At 42.6% G+C, this 24,814-nt stretch overlaps 1 protein-coding gene across 6 annotated transcripts in view; it reads right to left on the bottom strand.

Moving 5' to 3' along the window:
- The window catches only part of PCLO (piccolo presynaptic cytomatrix protein), a gene marked incomplete at its 5' end in the record, with an annotated part of 241,011 nt that overhangs the window by 57,634 nt on the left and 158,563 nt on the right, over positions 1 to 24,814 (bottom strand). For 5 of the 6 annotated variants that reach the window (XR_014564187.1, XM_083738705.1, XM_083738703.1 and 2 more), the window contains 2 exons: positions 12,049 to 12,174; positions 15,453 to 15,534. Coding sequence is in view for 4 of the 6 variants with exons in the window: in XM_083738705.1 (XP_083594831.1) it covers positions 12,049 to 12,174; positions 15,453 to 15,534 (208 nt within the window). Of the gene's footprint in view, positions 1 to 12,048; positions 12,175 to 15,448; positions 15,535 to 24,814 lie in introns of those variants that run through there. The other variant, XM_083738704.1, reaches the window with a different exon arrangement.

Raw genomic sequence — 24,814 nt, forward strand, 5'->3', positions numbered from 1 at the left:
CAAGTCAGGGCGTGGACCTGTCAAACACATGGTGTCCGACTGAAATCAATGGACTTAACAGGGTTTAACTTTGTCCGGCGTGTGCCTCATGTGTGTTTCTTTGCCCCAGGTTTTCTTTAGCTCTGGAGCTTTTTGATAGTTTAAAATAAACCAATGGAAGTCAACGTGTTAATGTTATTTTTGGCTACTTCTTGAGCATGAATCACGCAGGAGCTCATTATTGCTGCAGACACCTTAACTTCCTCTCTAATTCATCATTTGTGTCCGCGGCGAACATTTTCCATTATTGCAACAATTAATGTACTTGTTAAGATGGACAATCTGTTCCCTGTAATAAAAATTGCCTGCTTGGATCAGACACTGCCTCGTGGACATTTTGTGCTGCATCAGGCTGAAAGAATTGGAAAGTTAGACAGCTGGGGGGAAGGATTCAAAGGTAACAGCCCCCATTAGGATCACATACTCCCAAAGGTTCCTAATAGAAGGCTACGGTGGGCCTTGACACTGGGAACATGAGCAAACAAGACCCAGAAGGAGAGCTGTTACCCAATTAAAGAAATCTTGGTCTAGTCATCGTTGTGTGTTTTAATCAACTGGTTCATTAAATCTGCATGCATTAGCATTGCAATAAAAACAGTAGGAATGTAGGAAGCTGCCTAACACTAGGTCTAGTATTAGTATCATTCATCCAGCCCGGCATTGTCTCTATGGACTGGCAGTGGTTTTCCAGGTCCTTGGGTCAAAATCTTCTGCACCACCTGCTCCCTCAACCTTTCAACTGGAAGTGTCAGGAACCGGACAAAAGCTCCCTGAGGTGTGCATGGACAGAAATGGAGCCCAAACCAAGAAATGAGAAGGAGATACCATTGTGAATCTTCAGGTTTGCAGAAGTACAATGTAAATCACAGAGTACTGAATGGCAGTTAGGAGAAAATAATTCAACCCTTGGAAGGGGTCCAATGCGAGCTCCTTATAGCTTGCGGAAAGTGTGGGAAACTGCTTCCACAAACTCCTTCTCTATCCACACCTCTTGCTATGCGCATGTTTGTATGCATTAAGTTACCTAGATGCATTAAGTTACCTAGAGGTGCTAGAAATGATTTATAGATTCTGATGCATATGCCACAAATTCCCTTTAGTGAAAATCTAGGCTATTAATCCTTTTTTTGTGGTTTATACACAGACACACACACACACACACACACACACACACACACACACTCACTAGAAATCAACACTTTAGCATTGGATATGCAAGCTCATATTTGGGGCAGGTCTTTCCTATGTCCTCCTGAGCCTAGTTTCAGATCATAATATGCAAACATATCACTCAATAGAGATTCAACGCCCTTTGCAATCTTCAACTCGAAGCCAAGTGCAGACCATAATTTTCATCTGTGTCACCCAATGGAGCATTTACTTCTTACATATTTGTTCATCAAAACTTTCAGAGGTTTTAAATTGAGCGGTACTTATGTATGTGCTCAGATTGCACATCCAATTACTTATAAAAGAGCAACACACACATATGCAATAATAATGTAGAGCTGCATGGAAATACAAGCCAACACATGAAGAACCACAACAAACATGGGGTAACTAGTGTAAATCAAGGGACAGATCACAATCATCTCTAATATATCATGAAAGCACGACAAGCTGCTGACTAGCAATCTAGGCCACTTTTCTACCCTTAAATGCTTTTTTCACACTTCCTTTCACACACTATACTGATGTTATTTAAAGCAGAGTCAACAAAATTCAGCATTTACAGTCAGCATTCTCAGTTTTGCACCAAAACGAAACCATAGCCACAGCAGGTTTTTCGTTAAGTAAGGAACTGATAAACACATATGAAAACAAAATGTGAATCACTGTAAGCAAATCCGTTTTTCAATTGCCTGCGATAATATGGGGAAAGAAAAGAACAGACCAGAAGATCCCTGGCCTTCAAAAGATTACCTTTCCTAGGGCTTCCCGGGAAGAGGGATTAAATATTAAACCCATTTAGGTTTGGGGATCCATTTAGGTTTGGGGATGTGAATATGCCCAATCAGGGGTCAATAAGATGCCCCTGAGAAGATTATAAAAAGGGTGCAATGCATAAATTCATCAGATATTTGTTTCCACAGCATGTGATAATCTTCCCCCAGCCCCAAGGGCATACTTTGACAGATGGGCAGGACCACTCAACTGTCAGTCATCTGATGTCATAACAATGCCTGGTGATTGCTTTAATCTATCCAGAATTAACTTTAGGGTCTTTCCCATGCCACTGGAATAACTTAGGCTGCACAGCACTGACATTTTGAACTTCTAGACTGGTAGAAATCAAGGGCCACTGAGAATACTCATTTCAGATCTAATGAACATCTCCTTAGGAAAAAGTTGTAGTATTTTAATCAGGAGCCTCATAAATCCAGAGTTCTCTGTAGCTGTTTCAACATCTATTTTATTCAAGTGGCAACCTGCTGTTCCTTGGGCATATCACCATAAAGCTCTCTGCAGAAATAATTTTGTTGTTCCTTGGAGTACCTCTGAGTTATAATCAGAATATAAAATTAATTATTATTCTCTTGGGGAATCTCTGTCACCACTCCAATTCATTTCCTCCTTTTAAAAAACTTTAAGCATCTCCTACCTACCGTTATAAGGGGGGGAAAGTAAGTCATTTATTTTAAAATTGCACAAGACAACTGATATCAGGCCCTATTTAAAGAAGATGAGACTCTGGTACTTGACACAGATGTCTTGAAGCAATATGAAAATGCAAAGCAGTTGTTGATTTATGAAAATAATAATAATAACAATAATAATAATAATAATAATAATAATAATAATAATAATAATAATAATAATAAAAAATTTTATTTATATCCCGCCCTCCCCAGCCGAAGCCGGGCTCAGGGCGGCTAACAATAATCAAATAATCAAACAATCAAATAGTCACACATTCAAAATATTTCATTATAAAAATTAGTTAAAATCAAATTAATGGCAACCGATTAAGCAAGATTCTGTACAGGTTGCCAGAGGAGGTTGACAGTGTTGAGGCAGCTGATGCAAAAGATTGCTGTTCTTGTCTTTTGGGTAATGACAGTTTATTTTCCTCAGATTCTCTGAGGAAGGTAAAACTTTCCCATCTTTCAGAATAATAATAATAATAATAATAATAATAATAATAATAATAATAATAAATTTTATTTATATCCCGCCCTCCCCAGCTGAAGCTGGGCTCAGGGCGGCTAACAATAATCAAATAATCAAACAATCAAATAGTCACACATTCAAAATATTTCATTATAAAAATTAATTAAGTGCCTAGGATGCTCTCTCCTTTATTTTCACAGAAGCTGTGGTCCGGTTCAATGATAAAAAAGGTTCTGCTCATCCCTATTAGGGCAGCTATAAGATGTTACAGGATTTGAAATGAAAGAGTGGGGATTGTGGGATAACCAACATGCTCAAGTCTGATTAATGCATGAAGGGGTTAATGCCATAGAGTAAGCTGTTCTGCCAGGCTTAGCTAGGTCACTACCCCTCACCTTGAGAGGAAGGTAACCAAGACTTTTGTTCATTCTCTGTCTACCTGAGAAGCTCAGTGTGTAAAGAGGTCTGAGCTGGTTGCTCTAAGTTCTGACCACATGACTTTAACAAGCCTCTTTTGAGTTCCTATTCCAACATCTTAGGAGCATTCACCACTGTAGCTAAGCCAAGTTTTAGTGACTGCACAACTTTTTCTGAATGCTGTATCAACAAGCACATGAACTTGTCCATTGGAGAGAGTAAAGTAAACCATTTTTAACATACCAAATGTGTGGGTTTTTTCTATGCTAAGGGAAGAGGGAAGTTTTGGAACTGAAAACCAAGTCAGTTTTAGATAATAGCACACATCTCAATCATCCGGTGAGTTGCTATACTTAGAAAATATGATGCAGCTTTCCCACAAACGTCTTGATTTATTTCCTCCATCGGCTTCAGATATACTTTATCTAATTCTGTGGAACCAATTTTCCTTACCAAAACCACAGCAGAGATAACAATAGGATCCATAATAGGGAACAGCTGAAGGCATTAAATAAAAATTTGCTTTTAATCTGGAATTTAACATATTTGTTAATACATTGATTTACATAAGCTGTTAATTTCATAGTATTCTTTAATGGCTTTTTATAACAGAAAACTTCCCATTTTCTAGTTCCATCTGTCGAGTACTAGCCTTTTAGAAAGAGAAGAATTATTGTATCAGCACAGGCATGAATCTCCATCCTCTACAACGAAACTTTTATATGCTCCCAAGAAGAATGCAGGGAGATCTCAAGTCCCATTAATATCCATAGACTTAAGTGCCTTTAAATAACATTTGAGATGTAAATATGGATAAAATGGATTGAGAAAGACTTCAGAAATAATGAAGAACAACTCATTCACAAGTTCCAGTCCACCAGAGGAGGACAGAAGCATACCACCCAACAGTCCTGCTTTGAGTGGGACATCCCAGATTCACAAAAGTCACCCTGCCTTCTGTTTGAAATCCCGGATGCCCCACTTCTGCCGCCTTGCCTCTTTCTCTTCCTCCGCCATCGCCTACTGCCCCACTGCTGTACTCCCAGAAATGGGTGCAGCATATCTGTATGGGATGCAGAGACTTGGCTGGTGGGGGGCAAGGAAGAGCACAGAGATTGGGTAGGAGGGATGGTGCAGGGGGAGTGTCCCGCAATGCCTTCCTAAAATGGGCAGTATGTAGAAGTCCTGGGCCCTATTCAGGGTGCTCACACACAGCACAGCTGGCTTGCTGTTATTTTGTGGGAAGACCCTCAAGCCGACTCCCCATTAGGATAAATAAATTCACACGGACACGGATATTTTGTTTAAGGTTTTGGGGCAAAAATTTGGCCACAACTTTATTACAGGAATGAGAGCGGTATTGGCTTAGGCACTGACAAAACTATATCTGACTCCTGTCCCCTTTGCAGGAAGTCTGTAAGGGTAAACCACCCAAAGGGGGAACCCGCCTGCATCTCCCCTGGTGTTCCCAGAGACCTGGCATGGCCCTCACCCTTCAAGCAGACTTTGGACAGGAACCAGGCCCCGGCTTCCTTTAACAGAATACCCTTGAAACTGGAGGGGCAGGTGATGGCCGGCCTCCCCTCCCCCATTCACCATAAGCCAATGCCTAACCGCCAAACCTTACAAGGTTGTGACGGTTGCTAAAAGGTAGGCAAAAACCAAGGGGCCCCTGCAAATTTGCCAAATGGAAAAAAAATCCTACCAGGCCCCCGACTCAAGCTGGGCAACCAACCAAAGTCCAAAGCAAGGCCAAAGGATCTAAATTAAAGGGAGGGTGGGCGGGTGTTTGGCAGCACGAAGCAGGAGCCTGGCACATGTCGCGCTGCTGCTTTTATACTTTCCCCCACTATCACCCTTTGACATGATTGAGCAATAGCCCTGGGTGATTGTGGTGCCACCCCAGCGTGAGGGCGATAGCTCCCCCTACACCAGGGTGGGGGGAACCAGGTTGAGAGCCTGCCCGCAACCAGGACCATCTATTAAGATGATCCCATTTGTAAAAAGTGAATTACACAAAAGAGGTGCCCAGGGTCTCGTATTTCCTCACCGTACCACTGTCAAGTTTTGTCAGCTTCTCACAGAAATTCATCACTTAAGACTTTGGAAGTGAGAAACATTGGTTCAGCCATTCAACTTGGAGCTGCCACCTTTTAAACAGAGCAGCTAGGGACAGGCCCACCATTCACCACAACAGTGGCATGAAATGATTGTTCGGATGCAGTGAAATCCTGTACATAAACAAGTCCCACTGTGACAAATGGACTTTATTCCCATGTACGTCTAAAATGTGCAAAAGATTGCAGTGCCAGCCTCATAAATATCATTTATTTAATTATGGAAGAGGAAGTTGGAACACGGGTCCCTAAATGCCTCTTTTGCACTGTACATAAACATATTCCGTTGCAGTGTCAGGAATTTTCCTCTTTGGCAAGGTTGATGCTGCTGCTGATCACACTAAAGCAGTAGTATTGATCATTTTAGGCCGTCAAAAAGACAAAGATATAATTTCTGATTCATCATGCATGTGAAATTATTTGTTCCCCATTAGAATTCCATTTGTTATGAGGAATAAGTCACATAACAGCCTGCCTATGTGTTTTCCTTACCATGGACAGAAGCCCCAAGAGATGAAAAATCCCTAAAATCACGGCCTGTTGTGGCTGCTTAGTCTGCTGCTCTCCATTCTTATGCTAGTTCATCTTTAAACAAAAGAGCCCTCCAAACAGAGGGCTGCGTCATACAGAGGACTATTATCTAACAGCCCTTCAAAGGGAGGACTGTCATCTGAAACATAGGACACATTGTCTGCAAGACAGAGGGCTTGTCCACACCTACCTTTCCTCTGCTCTTTCCAGGCACTTCAAAGCTCTATGTCTGAGTGCCCTTTTTGTTGCTTTGGAGCGTTCCCTGTGAAAATCTGCTCTTCAAAGCTCAATCGGAGGAAATGGAATTCTGTGGGAAACCTGAATTGATGTTTGTTCTGATTGAGCCCTAAAGAGTGGGCTTTCGCAGGAAAGCTCTGGGGCAATATATAAATAAGCAAATAAAGCAAAAACCTGCTTGGACACAGAGCTTTTAAGTGTGGACCTGAGCCTTGAAAGAGTAGGACAAAATGTAAATGAAGATGAGCCCAGAATGGATATGAAAAGTTGCTCCTCTCCCCTCTTCTTGGAAACTCTGGAGAGAATAGGCCAGGTCCAAGTGTGCCCAGTTTAACAGAACTCCTCCTGTTTTCTGGACATCTGTTAGAGAGGAGGAAAGGGTTATCAAAGAACCAAAGAATTGTAGAGTTGGAGGGAACCCCGAGGGTTGTCTAGTCTAACCCCCTGCAACACAGGATTTCTAAATCTAAATATAACCATCACATTGCCTTTCTTAATATGAGAATAAATACTACTTTACTAGAATGTTAATACTGCACCCCTTAACAGCTGTATCAATTAATTAAAACTTGCAGCTGAATGCAAGAGCAGTTTTCAGACTCCTTCTGGGGGGATTTTAGAGCGAGAGAATGTTTTCCCCGTGACTATAATGCAATCTGCTTTGGGGCTGGAGACTTAGCTGGATAACCATCAGATTCTTCTGGGAGTCATATTCATGCCTGCACTTCAGAGATATTTCGACGGGTGGCTCTTCCTGGGTTGTACACAGAGAAGAAGAGCAGGGAAAGTGAGCAAAGGCAGCTCTATAAATCACCAAGACAAATACTGGGAGATTAGAGCAGAGCTAATTCCTCCCTGTCCCATTCTAGTACAGTCATAAATTAAGCCAGCCAAATGACAAAATGAAAACTCAGGGTGAGAGAAAGGATACGGTGCAGATAATAAACTGGCTAAAATTTTGCCTGATACTCATCTGAAGAATATGCAACCCACCGAGCCAAATGCAACCTGCCAGTTGCGTATTGTGGCTTGCCAAGCTGACCCTCACATAGATGGGGCTGATGGGGCTGTGGCAGAGATCAGGGGCTACCAAACACATGGCTGAAGAAGATTATTCCTACCATATGAAACACCATCACTTTTCAGTCTTGCTGGGAAAATCAAACAACTACACAGCTCATTTTGTGACCGTTAACCAGTAATTGCTGGGAAATTCATCTCTGGAACACCAAGGCATAACATTACAAAACTGCACACACAGCTAGTTTTCCCACCTAGTAATATATTTTGATGTATGCAGTCAGTGATCAATATGAGCCAGGGCTCACTTTTTTAAAATGTATTTTTATTAAAGATTTCTTGGTTTACAAAAGTATGTGCAATGCCTCTTTTTTCAAGTTACATTTTCTGCAGATCAGTTTCATTTCTTGAGACATCAGTGTTACTTTAGGAAGAAAAGGGGGAAAGAGGTGGAGGGGAGAATGGTGGGTGGTGATGTTTCTATTTTACTTGATGTATGTGTGGGGTTTTGTGTCAGTGTCACTTCTGCAGGTTCTCTTTGCTATTCGCTTGTGTTCCTTTGGTGGTGAGAGCGGTTGGGGTTGGCCTAGGGTGTGGTTGTTCATTTGTGATTGGCTGTGGTGAACTTTGTTTTCATGTGTGGGTTGGTGGATGTTTTTGATCAGGTTAGCCATATTGATTCGTATGCTGTTGGTGGATTCTTGTCACTGTCTTGTTGGGCTGTGTATGTGATAAAGGGGAGCCATACCAGGGTGAAGGTATCTTCTTCTATTTGTCCCCGTGTCAGTTTCAGTTTATTGGTTAATTTTTCTAGTAAGGCTGTTTCCCATACTATTTGGTACCATTGGTCCATGCTTACTCCTGACAGGTCTCTCCAGTGTCTGGTTATGATGTTTCTGGTTGCTGAGAGTAGGTGGGTTATGAGTTCTTTGTGGTGTAAATGGGCATTATTGTCTTGGAAGATGTTCAGTAGGGCCAGTTCTGGGGTGACTTCTAATACTTGCTTAGTTATTTTGCATATTTCTTTTATGGCTGTTGTCCAGAATAGTGGATTTTGGGGCATTCCCACCACACGTGGAGGTATGTGCCTGTGGAGGTGCACCCTTTCCAGCATTTTGGTGAGGTTCCTGGGTGTATTAGTGCTAGCTTCCTTGGTGTTAGGTACCACCTGTAGGTGAGTTTTAAAGTGAATTCTTTCTTTTTTGTTGATATGGATTTAAAGGGGGGTTTAGAAGTCAGGGCTCACTTGAACGCAGCCTTGAAACCCATTAAAAAGTGTGAAGGCTCCATCCTGAGATCTGCAGCAATAGACAATATAAGGCTTCTAAGGGCTCATCCAACCTTTTGTTTGTCCCGTGATTTCAAGGCACGGGTCCAACAAGTTGTACTTTTGTCCTGCTACTTTCCCTGGGAAAACCGGCGGCTTTACTGCTGAATCGGCACAAACGTCAGTCGGGTTGACCGACTGATGCCTGTGGACTGACGTTTGATTCAATTTAGCAGTAAAACGGTGGGTTTTCCTGGGGAAAGCGGCAGGACAAAGGAAAAAGCTCTCAGACCCGTGGCCTAGAAACCATGGGACAAACAGAGAAAACTGTGGGATAAAGTAAAGTGTGGAGGAGCCCCAAGTACGTGCAGGAGAGCCTTTCTTTAGCCAGAGAATGGGACAAAACAATGTTTTGGCTGGTACAAAAGAAACCTGTAATTTTATACTGACAGACCAACAAGCCATTACAGTCTGTTCATCATTAGCAACAGCCTCCCAAAATGTTGCTGAAAATAACAATGAAGCATAAAGCAATGAACTGTACTGATTTCTGAATACTCTTTTTCTCCTTCTGCAGTATTTTCATTTCCTTCTGACTTCACTATTGGCACACACACATACCATGTAAATTATTATCTGTAATTCTGGATGACCTCATGCACCTTGTGAAGTTTATGAACAATGCATTTGTCCTTAAGGTGCCACAAGAATCCTTGTTGCTTTAGATGCAAGAGACTAAAAGGGCTACCTATCCTCTTGAAATAGTTCTACTGGCAAAAATCAAGATGTTCTGATCTTTTAAAGCCACATGCCTCATCAAACAGTTTGCATTAATCTACTGCAAGATGTCTCTGCCAGACCAATTCTTAAAATATAGATGAAAAGAGTATAGATATTTCACCCTTAAGACTAGACTCTGTCACAGTAGCTTGCAATGTATTATATTTTCCACCAAGACCAGCACACTATTAATAGAATACAATGCTCTAAGAACGTTGAAAGAATAAAAAAAAAGTCTCTTTGATACAAGGAATATTTCTGGAACCATGAAGAACTAAAAGTATGCAGTGACCCTCTAAGATATAATAATAAAAAAACTTTAAAGATACCCTGAGCTAGAACCAGTGGCGTAGAGTGGGGGGTGCAGGGGGGGCCGGTCGCACCAGGCGCAACATCTGGGGGTTAGGGGGTGCAAATCCACGGGTTAGGGGGCGCAAATTACTTGCCTTGCCCTGGGTGCTGACAACCCATGCTACGCCACTGGCTAGAACCTCTAGATTTTGCTAGCACATTGGATTCAATGGCAACTTTTTTAAAAAAGTGCAATTGCCCCTTAATAGACCAAGAGGCCAAAAGCGCCACACAGTTCAGTGGTAATTGATAGTTATAATATCATTTTTAGCAGGAACAATTAGCTGCTAAGGGGAGATGAGGCAAACACAGAAAAATAATGGAAGGAGAAGAGCACAAAGTGGCAAAACAATCCCTTCCACCTTTCTCCGAGAAGGCTTTAAAACTTGGCTGCACATGGCTCCTTTTCACATGGCACATGTAGTCTGTGGCCAGCCTATAGTCCTTTTCACTTCTTACAGTCAGAGCAAGTTCTCAGCGGCCAACCTTTGCCATGACACCTATTCTTTTATTTTCATACTCAGCTTTTTGAGCAACTTCCTCTACAAAGCAGCTTGCAATCAACAAAGAACAACTCAACTGACAATAAAATAGGAAAATACAACTAAAGAATATACCAGCATAATAATGTGGACTACAGAAATAGAATATAAAGCAGAATACAGGTCATAAAAGCAGTATCAAGGCATAAAATCCAGCAAGAACTAAACATCAATTATGTACCAATAATAAAACCTTGATTCTAGTTTGGGAGAAAGTTGGCACCTTTCATCAGAGGTGTCACATATTGCTCATACATAGCTTGCCCCAGAAAGCAACTGTGCAGCAGCATTTTGTGTTAGCTTTCGCTTACATATCAAATTCAAGGGCAATTCCCTGTGAATTTCATTACAGTAATCAAGTCCAGAGGTTTCAATGCATGGACCACTGTTGCCAAGCTATCCCTGCCCACGAATGGTTGCAGCTGATGTAACAGCAAAAGCTGGTAAAAGGCAGTCCTAGACACACAAGACATATCAACATCCTGTGACAACACTGGATCAAGGAGTAGCCCCAAGCTATGCACCTGTTCTTTCAGAGGGACTGCAGCCCATCCAGAACCAGGAACCCACAAAACTTCTGTCTTGGGATTCAGGTCCAGCTTGTTGACTCTTATCCCCCCCTATTAATGAGTCCAGAAGCTCATGATCTAGATGTTGTAGAGGAATGGAGCTGTATGCTAAATCTCCCAGTGAACAATCTGCATGGCATCGTAGACAGATGATGAATAGCTCTGGGGACAAAACAGTGCCCCATGGCACCCCACAGAACAACTCCCAAGGGGCTGAAAGGAAGCCACCCAATGCTACTTTCTGGAATCGCTCTGTAGGTAAGAGCAGAACGACTGCAACACAGGGCCTCCCATGCCCGACTCACAAAGCCGATCCCATAGAGTAGCATGGCCAATGATATCAAAGGCCATGGAGAGATCAAGGAAAATCAGCAGGGGTGCTGAGAGCTGCAGGTATAGGGCAGTATAGAAATTTTAATAATAATAATAATAATAATAATAATAATAATAATAATGTTAGCAACAGGGTGCAGCTGTCAATAACTATTGGATCCAGGGTGCCCTTCCTTAGAAAAGGCAGTGGGGACCACCCCATCACATAAACAGATTTTAGCCATGTCCTGGACCCACCCAGAGGGACCCCCCACTCAGTTAGGGAGGGACTGATTTCCTATGATTCTTTTATCTCCTTAGCTCTTTGTGTTTTGGACTTCATTGTGGTGATCTTGCTGTTTTAACCATTTAATATTTATTTATTATTCTACAACCTTACATCAAATCTCCCGCCCCTCTCTCTCATACAATAAAATACAATTAAAAGCATAACCTGGTCATACACCGGTTCCCAACAACTGAAACCCTTCTTCTGCAACTCCATCAATATGATCACCACCAAAATGGTGAACTAACAAGCAGCAGGAGAAAAAACTGAGCACTCAAATGCCTCTTGCTGGCTGCCAAAAATTAGTACTCTTGACACCAGGCAGGCCTCTCTAGGGAGAGCCTTCCATCCCATAGTTGAGGAATGACTAGGTCCCCTGTCTTGTATTTCTGTTTCGCCTCAAGGATAAGTGATCTCTGCACACATTTCCTGAACAGCTTTGAACAAGACAGGGTAAGTTCTTTACCTTCTACAAGTTTCCCTGTTTGCTCAGCACTTCCACCAGGCAGGATCTTAGCAATGTAAGCACCAATTTCTCCGTTGATTCCAGGAATTTCTTTCCCTCCTACAACTCGGATCCCAAGCCCATTGCCTGCATCCAGGAAGGAAAAAAGCACACACATATTAAAAATGTATAGAAAAAAGGCAGCAGTAGTGATCAATATTTCTCTATTTTTATTCTTACTTGCTGGTTTTCTACTAAAGTACTCAAATATATGTAAAACACAAACAATAATATAAACACCACAGTAAAATAGTAAATACCATTAAATAACTAGTTTTTCCCTATTTTGTACAAGAACTAATACACACACTACACTTGACCTTAGCCAAAAGACCGAGAAGTGATGCAAGAATTAATATGATCTTTCAGCTCACTGATGTAAGAAAACCAAAGTTTGTTTTGCTGTGTAATCCCTTGTCCATTCAGGAGATATCATTATTAGTTATTGCCCATGATCATACAAAGTGAACTACAGAAAATGGTTGATGTCAAGAAGGTGAGATGCCAAACCAAGACGAGCTTTTGATTTGCTCGCGAGCCATAAAAGTTGAGCAAAAGAACGTCAAAGCCCTGAATATTCCCAGAAAGCAGAATAAAATTTCACCGATCTCTCTTCTGAGCCAAATTTGTAATGGCAGTTTTATTCCACTAAAGAGATTAAGAAACCTAAGTACTAATATGGTAGCAATTCATGCATGCTTAATGTAGCCCGCAATCTCTATAATTTATATGTTCCCAATATTTTTTTTTGGGGGGGGGGGTAGGTGGTGGTGGGGGAAATCCTGAAATGAAAGCCAGAATCACAAATGTGATTACAGTATCAAGTCATAAAAGGCTAATTGCTCAGTGCATTAATTGCACATGCTTGCAGTCGTTTAAGTTATCTTCCATTTTTATCGGAGTACAATCTCTCTCTCTCTCTCTCTCTCTCTCTCTCTCTCTCTCACACACACACACACACACACACACAGACAGACACACACATTGTGGAAGACAGGGTAGTGGCTGGAAACCACAGGAGGAGAGAATGCTCTTGTGCTCAGGTCTGGCTACTGGGCTTCCCAAAGGTGCCTGGATGGCAACTGTGAGAACAGGAGAGTGGAACAGATGGGCCTTTGGCCTGATCTAGCAGAGCTTCTCTTAAATTAGACCTTCATGTAAATGGGCCTTTTGGTAACGAGCTCATTTTACATGGTAAGCGAAGTTGTGAGCACACCCACGAAGTTGTTGCACATACTGTCTGCATCCATTCGAGCTCAACACACTTGCAAACCTCCTCCAGACCCTCCTGCCCTCACACGTTCTTTTGAACACAAGGCACGCATGGACCCCAAACGCTCCTCCTCCTCCGTCTCCCCCTGTTCTGTCACGAATCAGGATATTTTGCTGACAAATGTGTTCAAGTGAAATTTATGATAGTAACCGAATATGATATGTATTGTGCGATTAAATGTTCTGTGAAGTTGTTGGCCTCCGTCTGTCTCAGGGGACAATGGAGGAGTGCGCCTTCGGGGGTGAAGTCAAACTGTTGGGAGAGTTGTGGCTCCTGCTGTGGCTGTAGAGGCTGATAGGGGAGAGACATGTTTTGTTGCAGCTGGGGCAGAAGGTTTCCAGTGGTTCTGGAAAAAGGAAATTCCCATGATAAACTACCTTCAGATATATATACTGGGAGAGTGATCCTTAATGTGAGAAGAGAGGTGTGAGAAGTAGCCAAAAATGTCTGAATTTGAATTTCCATACCTAAGTGCAGATTTCTTATTTCTATTATTTTCTCCCTCTCTTCAGAGAGTTGATTGTTATGCTAGAAAACCAGTCAGCAATAAGCAAGAGGCTCAATGAATTCCACAGGAAATCTTCTTAAAACTCTGACCTTCTGATTATCATGAAACTTCTTGTTGGAGAAACAACATTTCAAAGGGAATTTTATACATTTAGATAAAATCCTTTCAAGTTGCTTCAAAGCTTGAGGAATGGCAATTAATTGAGCATGTTTTTAACTGAGCTCCCAATTTGATCTCCAGCAACACATTACCATAGGCAAATAATTTCATAGGAAACAAAAAATAACTAGCATTTAAACTTAAATCACATGTTTCAATACACATAGAACAGAATTGGTTGTTCTATCCTACTCCTTAGTGTATAGGCATCATCATCACAATCAACATCATTATTTAGTTTTACAGTGCACTTAAATAACATATTAATTTTTTCCCCAAGAAACCCTCATATATGCAAATCATATAAATCATCTGAAATTTCATTTGAACATGTTTGGTTTGAGCTCTTTTCTTTCAGAAGAACTGCACCCCACCAGCTTATGTAGAAGCAACATTCTGTTGATGGGCTTAGTTCAGAGGCATAAACTCCTGGGGTGTTAGTTTATTCACTTTGCATTTTTGTTGTTTATACATACAACAAATATGCAGAAATGACAAACCTCCATGAAATAAAGGAGGTGTGTGTGTGTGTGTGTGTGTGTGTGTGTGTGTGTACAGAAGAAGGGGCTCTCCCAGTGGAGGCGGGGGCTGCAGCTATAGTCTTCCAGCTGTGGCGCCCAGACCTATGCAGAGGGAGGGGGCAGCCCAATGCATTTGCCGGGGGGGGGGGCTAAGCTGGGCAGGGCGCTCTGTCTTGACTATAGTGAGGCTTAAAACATCCAATCAACAGAAAAGAGGGAATGGAGACAAATTAATATATATACACAGGCAAACAGCCATTTGCATGTGCTTCAGAAGCATGGTTCTTAAAGTATTTATTTCTCTATTTATTTACATAGTGTTTAACTTATTTTTAAATAAAGCACTGTTGCACCTAACCAGTGCTCAAAACTCCACTTGTTCTAGGTGCATTTTGCGACAGGGGATTTTATTAGGGCAAGCAGTTTCTGAGCTCTGGGCACAGTACTGCGCCTAAGATTTCAGATTAAAAAACCACAGAGTGGAGGAAAGGAGGACCTTTTTTTTTGCCCCCCCTTCCAGCTACTCTCTGAAGACTAAGAAGAGACCCTTTTAAGAATATTAGGGTGGTTGGCAGGGGAAGAATTAGACCATGTGAAAAATGAACATAATATTTTATCTGCAGTTCATTCATTTTCAGCTTTGTATTCTTGTTATAAAGAAAGCGCACCTAGACATTCTGTTGTTGCACCCATAACCTAGGTTTAGGATGCCATTTAGCTCCTAGCTTTCATATCTCAGTTTCTAACACTGTATCTAACATGTATCATGTTCTGTTCTCATTGAGTGTTGCCACTTATCCAAGATGAACAACTGCTTACTATACGATGCACAGTCACCTCATACTTCATTTGCATGCCATATAATCCATATTCTTGTGAGGCCAGATGTTCTTGCTTGCTTTACCTGAAACAGAGTGGTCCTTTGGGTCCCTCGGCAATTTCAGCCTTGCATGGGGAAAGATGTATTGAATAGGCTTCCCAATAATCTATGGAATATAAAGTGTGCAGGCTGATTAAAGACAGAACATGCTTGTTTCACAATGACTTATCAGTAAAACAAAAATCTAGTAAACGTGCTATTTTGGGAACCTCTCCCTCTCTCTCACCGCACAGCAAGATATCCTGATTTTAGTTCCTGAGATTGGTTCCTCCATGACATGCAGGAATGTGGAACCAGGGCACTCCCATGAGGAGAAGGTTAGCAACAGAGATGTCATGGACCAGTAAGGCACCAAGCGCCACAAGCCAGGCTGCTCTTTTCCGTTCACTTGCATAGCTGAGTCAACCAAGGTCAATTCTAACCAACCATATTCTGCCACCTCATGATGATTTTTCTAATCACCCCAAACTGAGATCCTGACTTCTGTGAAGGGCTCTGTTCCTATATAAGTGTAACAGTTCTCCCATGTCAGTATCACTGCTTCCCTGTTTGCTTCGGGACTTGACTAAAATTCTGATGTTGACCTTTAAAGCCCTAAGCCATGGATAGGCAAGCTAAGGCTTGAGGGCCAGATCCAGCCCAATCGCCTTCTCAATCCGGCCCACGGACAGTCTGGGAATCAGTGTGTTTTTACATGAGTAGAATGCGTCCTTTTATTTAAAATGCATCTCTGGGTTATTTGTGGGGCCTGCCTGGTGTTTTGCCATGAGCAGAATGTGTGCTTTCATTAAAAATGCATCTCTGGGTTATTTGTGCGGCATAGGAATTTGTTCACCCCCCCAATATAGTACAGCCCCCCACAAGGTCTGAGGGACAGTGGACCGGCTCCCTGCTGAAAAAGTTTGCTGACCCCTGGCCTAAGCGGCTAGGGCCATGGTATCTGAAGGATTGCTTCATCCAATATGACTCCAGCCACCCTTAGATACATCTTGCCTTTAGTGAATAAGCAGGTGGGTATGTGGCTCAGGGGATTTTTTGCTGCCACATTCAAGCTTTGGGGTATAAATTGCCCACACAAGGTTCATTTCATCCAAGCCAAAAAATGCCCCAGTATCTCTGCTATTTGTGTTTACACATCTGGAGTGATTTAATAATGAAGCACATGAAAAATCACAATAGAAATAGAACTCAAGGGAGTACAGTGGTACCTTGGGTTAAGTACTTAATTCGTTCCAGAGGTCCGTACTTAACCTGAAACTGTTCTTAACCTGAAGCACCACTTTAGCTAATGGGGCCTCCTGCTGCCGCCGCGCCGCCGGAGCCCGATTTCTGTTCTTATCCTGAAGCACTATTTCTGGATCAGTGGAGTGTGTGTCCTGAAGTGTATGTAACCTGAAGCATATGTAACCTGAGGTACCACTGTATTTAGGGGAATATTTACCAAAAAAAAGAAGAAAAAAAGAAGATTTTAAATATAAATCCCAGGTAGGGGTTGCCTTTTGACCAGCAGTTGACATTAAAAAGTTTATGGGAAGGTGGAAAATAACATTAAGGTATTATTGTATATGCAGTTAATTAAGATGTGCAAAGAACTGTCATGGAATGCTGGGTGCGAAGTTCAAAAGAACTACTGTATAAGAATGGGAAATGATATGAGTGTATAACTGAAAACTTATAAATAAAAATTAAATAAAAAAAGAAACCCTCAAAGGCACAAGGCAAACCAGCAGCAGAGATGGATGGTGACTTATCTAATAGGCTCAATTGTTAAGTTTAGACAAAGTAACCCTGTTCTTCTTTAGTAGAGGAATAATAGCTGTAAGCAGTTACATTGAAAGGGCTGTTAAGTCCTAAATTGAAAGATGGCTCCTGTGCCTGCAATAGGAGCCACAGAGAAGGAGAAGTTCAGTACTGTGCCCTCTTTCATCATCAACCTGCGCTGACAGACAAAACTGCAAATGGCAAACATATTTCCCGAAGTGATGGGAATCATATTCAAATCAAGTTACATCACTTGCAATCTGAAGGGTTTCAATTGGACTACTAAAGAGTAAGAGGCACCACTGGAGTTTAAACAGCATGGCGACTACCCTGCACTGTTTTAAAATTTGATGTATGTTATGAGAGACCATTGCCAAACTTGATAGCTAGCATCTTAATGGTTGAAAACAATCTATAGAAACATGTACTAAAAGTTTCTGCTATTTAACAGCCCTTGTGCTACGATTTTTGAGAGGAGTTTAAGGGTCTAAGTAAACATTGCAAGCAAATGCTTGTACTAATATACACTACAAACAAACAAAAAGCAGAAGAGGAGAAAATCTGTGTTAGAATGGACCCATTTAGAGTGGTGAATTACACAACCTCGCTTTCACCCTTTCTGTTATACTTTAAAATCTATAAACTAGTTTAGGAACTTTGTAGTTTGTGCCATCTTGTCCCCGAGTATCCACTGTTGATCTAAGGAATGACGGTATTGTGGCACATGGGTTTGCTAAACCTCTTCCCATTGACCATCTCAGGAAAAGAGGGTCTCAAATGCTGCCTCACACTTACATGAATGGGAAGAGTTTTACTATTACAATCTCTGTTTACACCTACCGGTAGGTAGCCATGTTGGTCTGCCGTAGTCGAAACAAAATTTAAAAAATCCTTCCAGTAGCACCTTAGAGACCAACTAAGTTTGTTATTGGTATGAGCTTTCGTGTGCATATCGAAAGAAGTGTGCATGCACACAAAAGCTGATACCAATAACAAACTTGGTTGGTCTCTGAGGTGCTACTGGAAGGATTTTTTAAATTTTGTTTCTGCTTACACCCTATATTAAAAAGGGGGAATTCAAAGCAAAGCAATCTACCCTCTCTCACAAACTGAGCAGCTGAGTACATTCAGCTATAGCAATTCAATTACAGATTTTTATATACAGCCTGTTATGAGGAGAGCATTTATAAGCAGCAGAGATTTAACAGCATTTGGAAACCTTTTGCTGCCTGGAAAAAAAGAAGACAAAGAAGTTTGCTTTGCAAAGTGTACAAAAGAGGGATGGAGGACTACACAGAACTGGAAGAAATAATTTAATGTGGAGATTTTGGGTGAGATAAGGCTCTATATATGGCAATGAGCCTCAAACAGAGATTGAATAAAGTAATATATAAATGGTGTCATACACAAGATAGATCAGCTAACAGATATTTGCTGGAGATGCAAGAAAGCCAGTGGTACTTTATCACACACTGGGATTATTTTAATTATTGGGAGGGGGCAGTTAAGGGTGCTCCAGACTGTCTCTATTTTGCAGGAGGATTCAAGTGCATACCAGAAGTTTAGGTTGCTCAGTTAAACTGAATTAAATGCTTTGTTGCCCTAGCCTAACAAATCCACTTTGGGATTTGGTGATGAAAGTGAGGGGAAAATGCACAGAAGATTATGTGAACTAATGAGTAACCAGAAGAGTTATAAACACCCCACAAGCAAATTAGGATCAATGCTCATTGTTGCATAGCTGCTTCACAAAAAACCATAGCCTAACCTCCACATAAGCACCGTGCAATCAAACCTCAAGGAATGCTCAATAAACATATTTCCTGGAGGAGCTGTAAGAAAATATTCCAATTCAATAAGGTAATAATGCTCTTGGAATACATAAGGCACCAGGCTCAGAGCAATGGACAGATTTTGGTTATTCGTTGCATTGCTCTGAGCCTGGTTTACATTTTGAGGGCATGGAAAATAGATAGAATACATTCCATAGAGCAGTGGAAGAGGAACATTTGGGACTTAATGGTACATGGATATAAGCAATTATGAGATGAGAGAATTAACTTTAGAAATATTTCAGAAAAACTGGGCACTTTTTATTCTTTTTTGGTCTTTGCATCATACAAGGGAATCAATGTTGAGGGGTCTTTTAAGCATGTTGTAACATATGAATTGAACTGGATGTGGTTTTGTTATAAATTATATATATACGACCTATAAATTGTAATTTATAGCCTCATTTATTTTGACACGGTCATCCCATTTTAAAACAGAGGGCTAGAACATATATACTTGTGCACTGACATGTCTTTTTTGGAGAATGCACAGCCGAAGAAAGAATAAGCACTTGCCTTACAGTGCAATAATATGTATGTCTACTCAGAAGTAAGCTCACTGGGTCTTTCTCCCAAGTAAGGATTGCTGCCTCGGTCTATTATATTTTTATTACTTCCACCTGCAGTATTTTACAATCAGTATAAATCCTTGTGATAAACAGCCTTATAAACATAGACTTTAGAGTTTACTGGTACCCAGAGATCAGTAATATCATTTTTTTTTAATTGCTTGTAGGAAACTGTGCTTAAACTGCTGTTGGCATTATGAAGTCAATCTATACAGCAGCATGCTTCTAAGGAGAGGGGTGAGGGTGGAGATGGAGAAGAGATGTTGGCTTTCTGTGTTACATTTCAAACAGCGAAAGTTATTCCTCTGCCCAGAAACAGTATATAGGAAAATGTAACACACAAATATGTAGCACTGCAAATAACAAGACAAAACAAAGAGAGACTATGCAACCCCCAGTTTCCCTCTGAGAATGGCATGTGCATTAACTTGTTTTAGGGGTTGCCCCCCCCAATGTTTTAAGGCATACGGAAGTCTTGCTGGAGCACTCCCATGTCTCCACAAAGAAAACGAGGCTACAAAATCTGAGCTATGCTCAAGACGCTGTTGGACTCCAATCTCCATCCACCTCAACCAGCATGGCCAGTGGTCAGGCATGGTGTAGTCCAACAAAATCTGGCGGACCACCCCTGCTATAAAAGGGAGGCAGGACTGGATGGTTTTAAGACAGCTGGGTTGCCAGCTTTTATAAAAGGGCTTCTGCATCATTAACTGCTTTCCATCTGCATGTGACAGCAGCACAGGCTGAATTTCCTTCTGTCATGCAGCTATGTGTTTCTCTGCCCATGTAGAGTGCAGACTGAGAGGACAATATATGGCTCAGAGAACTATGAATGGTTATATCTGGGCTGAGGCTCTTGTCCCTGTAAAGTGGGGTGAGGAACCTTTTTCAGCCCGAGGGAAGCATCCCATTAGGAGCACGTGCTAGAGGTGGGCCTGGACAAAGGTGTGTTGCGTAGTAGCTGCGATTCTTTCCTTTGTACAGTACGCTCCACCTCCAGCTGTTTCCACGGGAAGAACTGAGAGGGGAGTTGCACTCCTCCCCAATCTCCAAGAGGTCTGAGATTCCATGGGTTCCAGGCACTTATCCAGGGTTCGTGTTTCCTTCTGAATGAAGGACAGCAGAGAATGTGGTGCCTTATGATCTATGGGAGGGATTCATAGCAGGGCCTTGCTCAACCTACAGCTGCTGCCTTGGATTCCAACAGAAATCTAACTGCTCTGACTCTCACTGCCCAGCTTGCTGCTTTGCTTCTAGCTCACATCACTCCACTCTCTGCTCTCCACTCTGCCTCTGTCCTTTTAAGTACCTGCAAGTTGAGGAAACGGATTGCACACATTTGTCTTCTCCCACAGAGCCCCTTCCTTTGTTCCCCTCAGTGGCTCATCACCTAGGCCAGAGGTCAGCAAACTTTTTCAGCAGGGGGCCGGTCCACTGTCCCTCAGACCTTGGGGGGGGCAGACTATATTTTGAAGAGAGAGAAAATGAACGGATTCCTATGCCCCACAAATAGCCCAGAGATGCATTTTAAATAAAAGGACACATTCTACTCATGTAAAAACACACTGATTCCCGGACTATCCATGGGTCAAATTTGGAAGGCAATTGGGCCGGATCCAGCCCCCGGGCCTTAGTTTGCCTACCCATGACCTAGGCTGTCACCTCACCATGAAGCTAGCCTGGCTATTCCAAGAATTAGAAGCGGGGACAGGCATATAGCCTAACCTCTCTCCCAATCTCCTGGCATTCCATCTCTGGTTGAAAGGGACCCCAAGAATTCAACCCCCTTCAATGCAGGAATCTCTAGTAAGGCATCCATGGCAGATGGCCATCCAACCTCTGCCTAAAAACCTCCAAGGAAGAAGAGTCCACCATTGACCGAGGGAGACCATTTCACTGTCAAACACCTCTTACCATCATAAAGTTCTTCCTGATGTTGAGGCAGAAGCCATTGATTTGAGTCCTATCCCCCAGATTAGGATAAAGCAGACTTGCACCATCTTCCATGTGGCAGCCCTTTAGATATTTGAAGATGGCTATCAAATCTCTCGGTCTCCTCTTTAAGCATCCTTCATAAGGCTTGGTTTCCAGACCCTTGATCATCTTCCTCACCCTACTTTGCACATGTGGTCACCCAACATTAGAAGCTGTCACCCCCACCAGTTAACTCTTCTGCTGACAAGCACGCAGAGTCCTATTTCTACATGTGTCATGCCTTACTAGAGATTCCTGCATTGAAGGGGGTTGAATTCTTGGGGTCCCTTTCAACTCTACTATTCTATGATTCCATGACAAGTGGGTTTGAATGTTAAAATCCTGAGGAAAAACTAGATTAGCTTGTTCATTTTTTATACGAGAGGCAGATGCATTGGGGAATGCACCTTCGTCTGAGAAGGATCTAAATGAATGGGCTTCCAGTTAAGGTGCTTCAATTTTTTTCTTCCCAAAGTATGACCGGGGAAAAACAATACATGGCATGAAAATAAGAGGGGTGGGTGAGAAAAGTTGTGTGTGCTAAATCTGTTGTCAGGCTGTGGTCAGATGTGCAGGAGAAGGGCCAACAACAAGAGTCTGCAACTTGAACTTCAGATTGGCACATCAGAAGCACAGAGAGGACTAGGAGCAGCAGCAACATTGCTGAAAGATGCTGCAGCTGGGAGTGCTGGCAATTCCTCTCGGTACTGCCTGAGGAGGTGTGACAGGCTGTATGCATGGAGCCACTGCCATCTCCCCTAGCCCATAATAATAATAATAATAATAATAATAATAATAATAATAATTTATTATTTGTACCCCGCCCATCTGGCTGGGTTTCCCCAGCCACTCTGGGCGGCTTCCAACAGAGATGAAAAATACACTAAAATGTCACATATTAAAAACTTCCCTGAACAGGGCTGCCTTCAGATGTCTTCTGAATGTCAGGTAGTTGTTTATCGCTTTGACATCTGATGGGAGGGCATTCCACAGGGCGGGCGCCACTACCGAGAAGGCCCTCTGCCTGTTTCCCTGTAACTTGGCCTCTCGCAGTGAGGGAACCGCCAGAAGGCCCTCGGCGCTGGACCTCAGTGTCCGGGCAGAACGATGGGGGAGGAGACGCTCCTTCAGATATACTGGACCGAGGCCATTTAGGGCTTTAAAGGTCAGCACCAACACTTTGAATTGTGCTCAGAAACGTACTGGGAGCCAATGTAGGTCTTTCAAGACCGGTGTTATATGGTCTCGGCGGCCGCTCCCAGTCACCAGTCTAGCTGCCGCATTCTGGATTAGTTGTAGTTTCCGGGTCACCTTCAAAGGTAGCCCCACGTAGAGCGCATTGCAGTAGTCCAAGCGGGAGATAACCAGAGCATGTACCACTCTGGCGAGACAGTCTGCAGGCAGATAGGGTCTCAGCCTACGTACCAGATGGAGCTGGTAAACAGCTGCCCTGGATACAGATTTGACCTGTGCCTCCATGGACAGCTGTGAGTCCAAAATGACTCCCAGGCTGCGCACCTGGTCCTTCAGGGGCACAGTTACCCCATTCAGGACCAGGGAATCCTCCACACCTGCCCGCCTCCTGTCCCCCAAAAACAGTACTTCTGTCTTGTCAGGATTCAACCTCAATCTGTTAGCCGCCACCCAAGGCATTCTGGGCACCCAAGGCATTCTGGCTGAAGTAAGATGGGAGCAGATCTGGTGACTCAGTCCAGCCCTCCGCTCAAGACTGATCCTTTTTTTAAATAGACAGGTACAAGCATCTGATGCAGTGGCCTCTGTTCTTCCCAACAGGATGCAGCCTGTCACGAAACAACATTCCTGAGTAAGGCTAGAGGGCTGATGCAGAAATCGTTGCTCGCTCCTTCATGACTCAGCTACTGGTCTCCTGCACAACCACCCCATTAGATGTGGATTGCTGTGTGAGTGTGTTGGGATGCTTCTACACATTTTTAAAACTCATTTTTAAGGGAGCATCTACAAGAAGTTGCCATCCAATTGTTATGTATCTTCCCTGTGCTTCTTCTGTATGGAGAGCTCGCAAAAGTAAACGAATGGAGCAGCTGTCTACTATGCGCAGGTGTAGATGTGGTTTCGATGTGAACAATGGTGTTTCAGGCAGCTGACCCTCCTACTCGGACACATCTTCACGGTTTTCTTTCTGATTGCTAACATTTAGCAGTGTTTTGTAGGGTGGTGGTGGTGTTAAAAGTGATTTTTCATTCACACTGAAATGCGTACATTAAAAAACAACAACCAGGAACTGTACAGTAGGCTTAATGAGAAAAGCATAAACAAGATGCTAAAATAGCAAGCTTCAGTGCTTCATTACTCCATTGTTCATTTGGTTTTGTTATGCATTTCCATTAGTATGGACAAAACGCAGTGGAATGTGTGTGCACGCATGCATCTATGCACACATCCAGCTATATCTGGAGTATGAAAAATAAGTTATCATTTTCCCAGGGAAAGCAGTAAAACCATGACTGGCTAATGCTAAAAAACTGCAGACTGGAGCACCCAAGATGTGCCTGAGCATAATAGGTCCTGGGACTGTTCTGAAAAGACTGTTGTCCCGACAGGAACTGATGATTATAGCCCATATTTTGGCCTGGCAGAACTCTGCTCTGTCCGTACTGTGTAGGGAATTAAGGTAAAGGGACCCCTGACCATTAGGTTCAGTCGTGGCCGACTCTGGGGTTGTGGTGCTCATCTCGCTTTATTGGCCGAGGGAGCCAGTGTACAGCTTCCGGGTCATGTGGCCAGCAGGACTAAGCCACTTCTGGAGAACCAGAGCAGCACACAGAAACGTCGTTTACCTTCCCGCCAGAGCGGTACCTATTTATCTACTTGCACTGCGTGTTTTCAAATTGCTAGGTTGGCAGGATCAGGATCCAAGCAACGGGAGCTCACCCCGTCACGGGGATTCGAACCGCCGACCTTCTGATCGGCAAGTCCTAGGCTCTGTGCGTCCCATGTGTAGGGAATTAGAGCATAGGAAATGGTTATATTCAAGTGTACAGGAAGTTTGAGGCAACTGCAGTTTTGGTTCATCTGCCCCATTTCTTTAGCTCCTAACGTAAGTTACACTATCCTGTCCCCTCATCCCTGAAATGATCAGATGCCCCACTGCAGGAAATGCTGGGAATTAAAGTTAGATGAATTACAGGTCACCTCTGAATTTACTGCAGATTACGTTCAGATTAAAGAAGTTGGATTTGTTAGATTAAACAGCTTCTGGGGAAAATAT

Source organism: Podarcis gaigeae (genome assembly GCF_964106915.1).
Source record: "Podarcis gaigeae genome assembly, chromosome: 5".
Lineage (NCBI taxonomy): Eukaryota > Metazoa > Chordata > Lepidosauria > Squamata > Lacertidae > Podarcis > Podarcis gaigeae.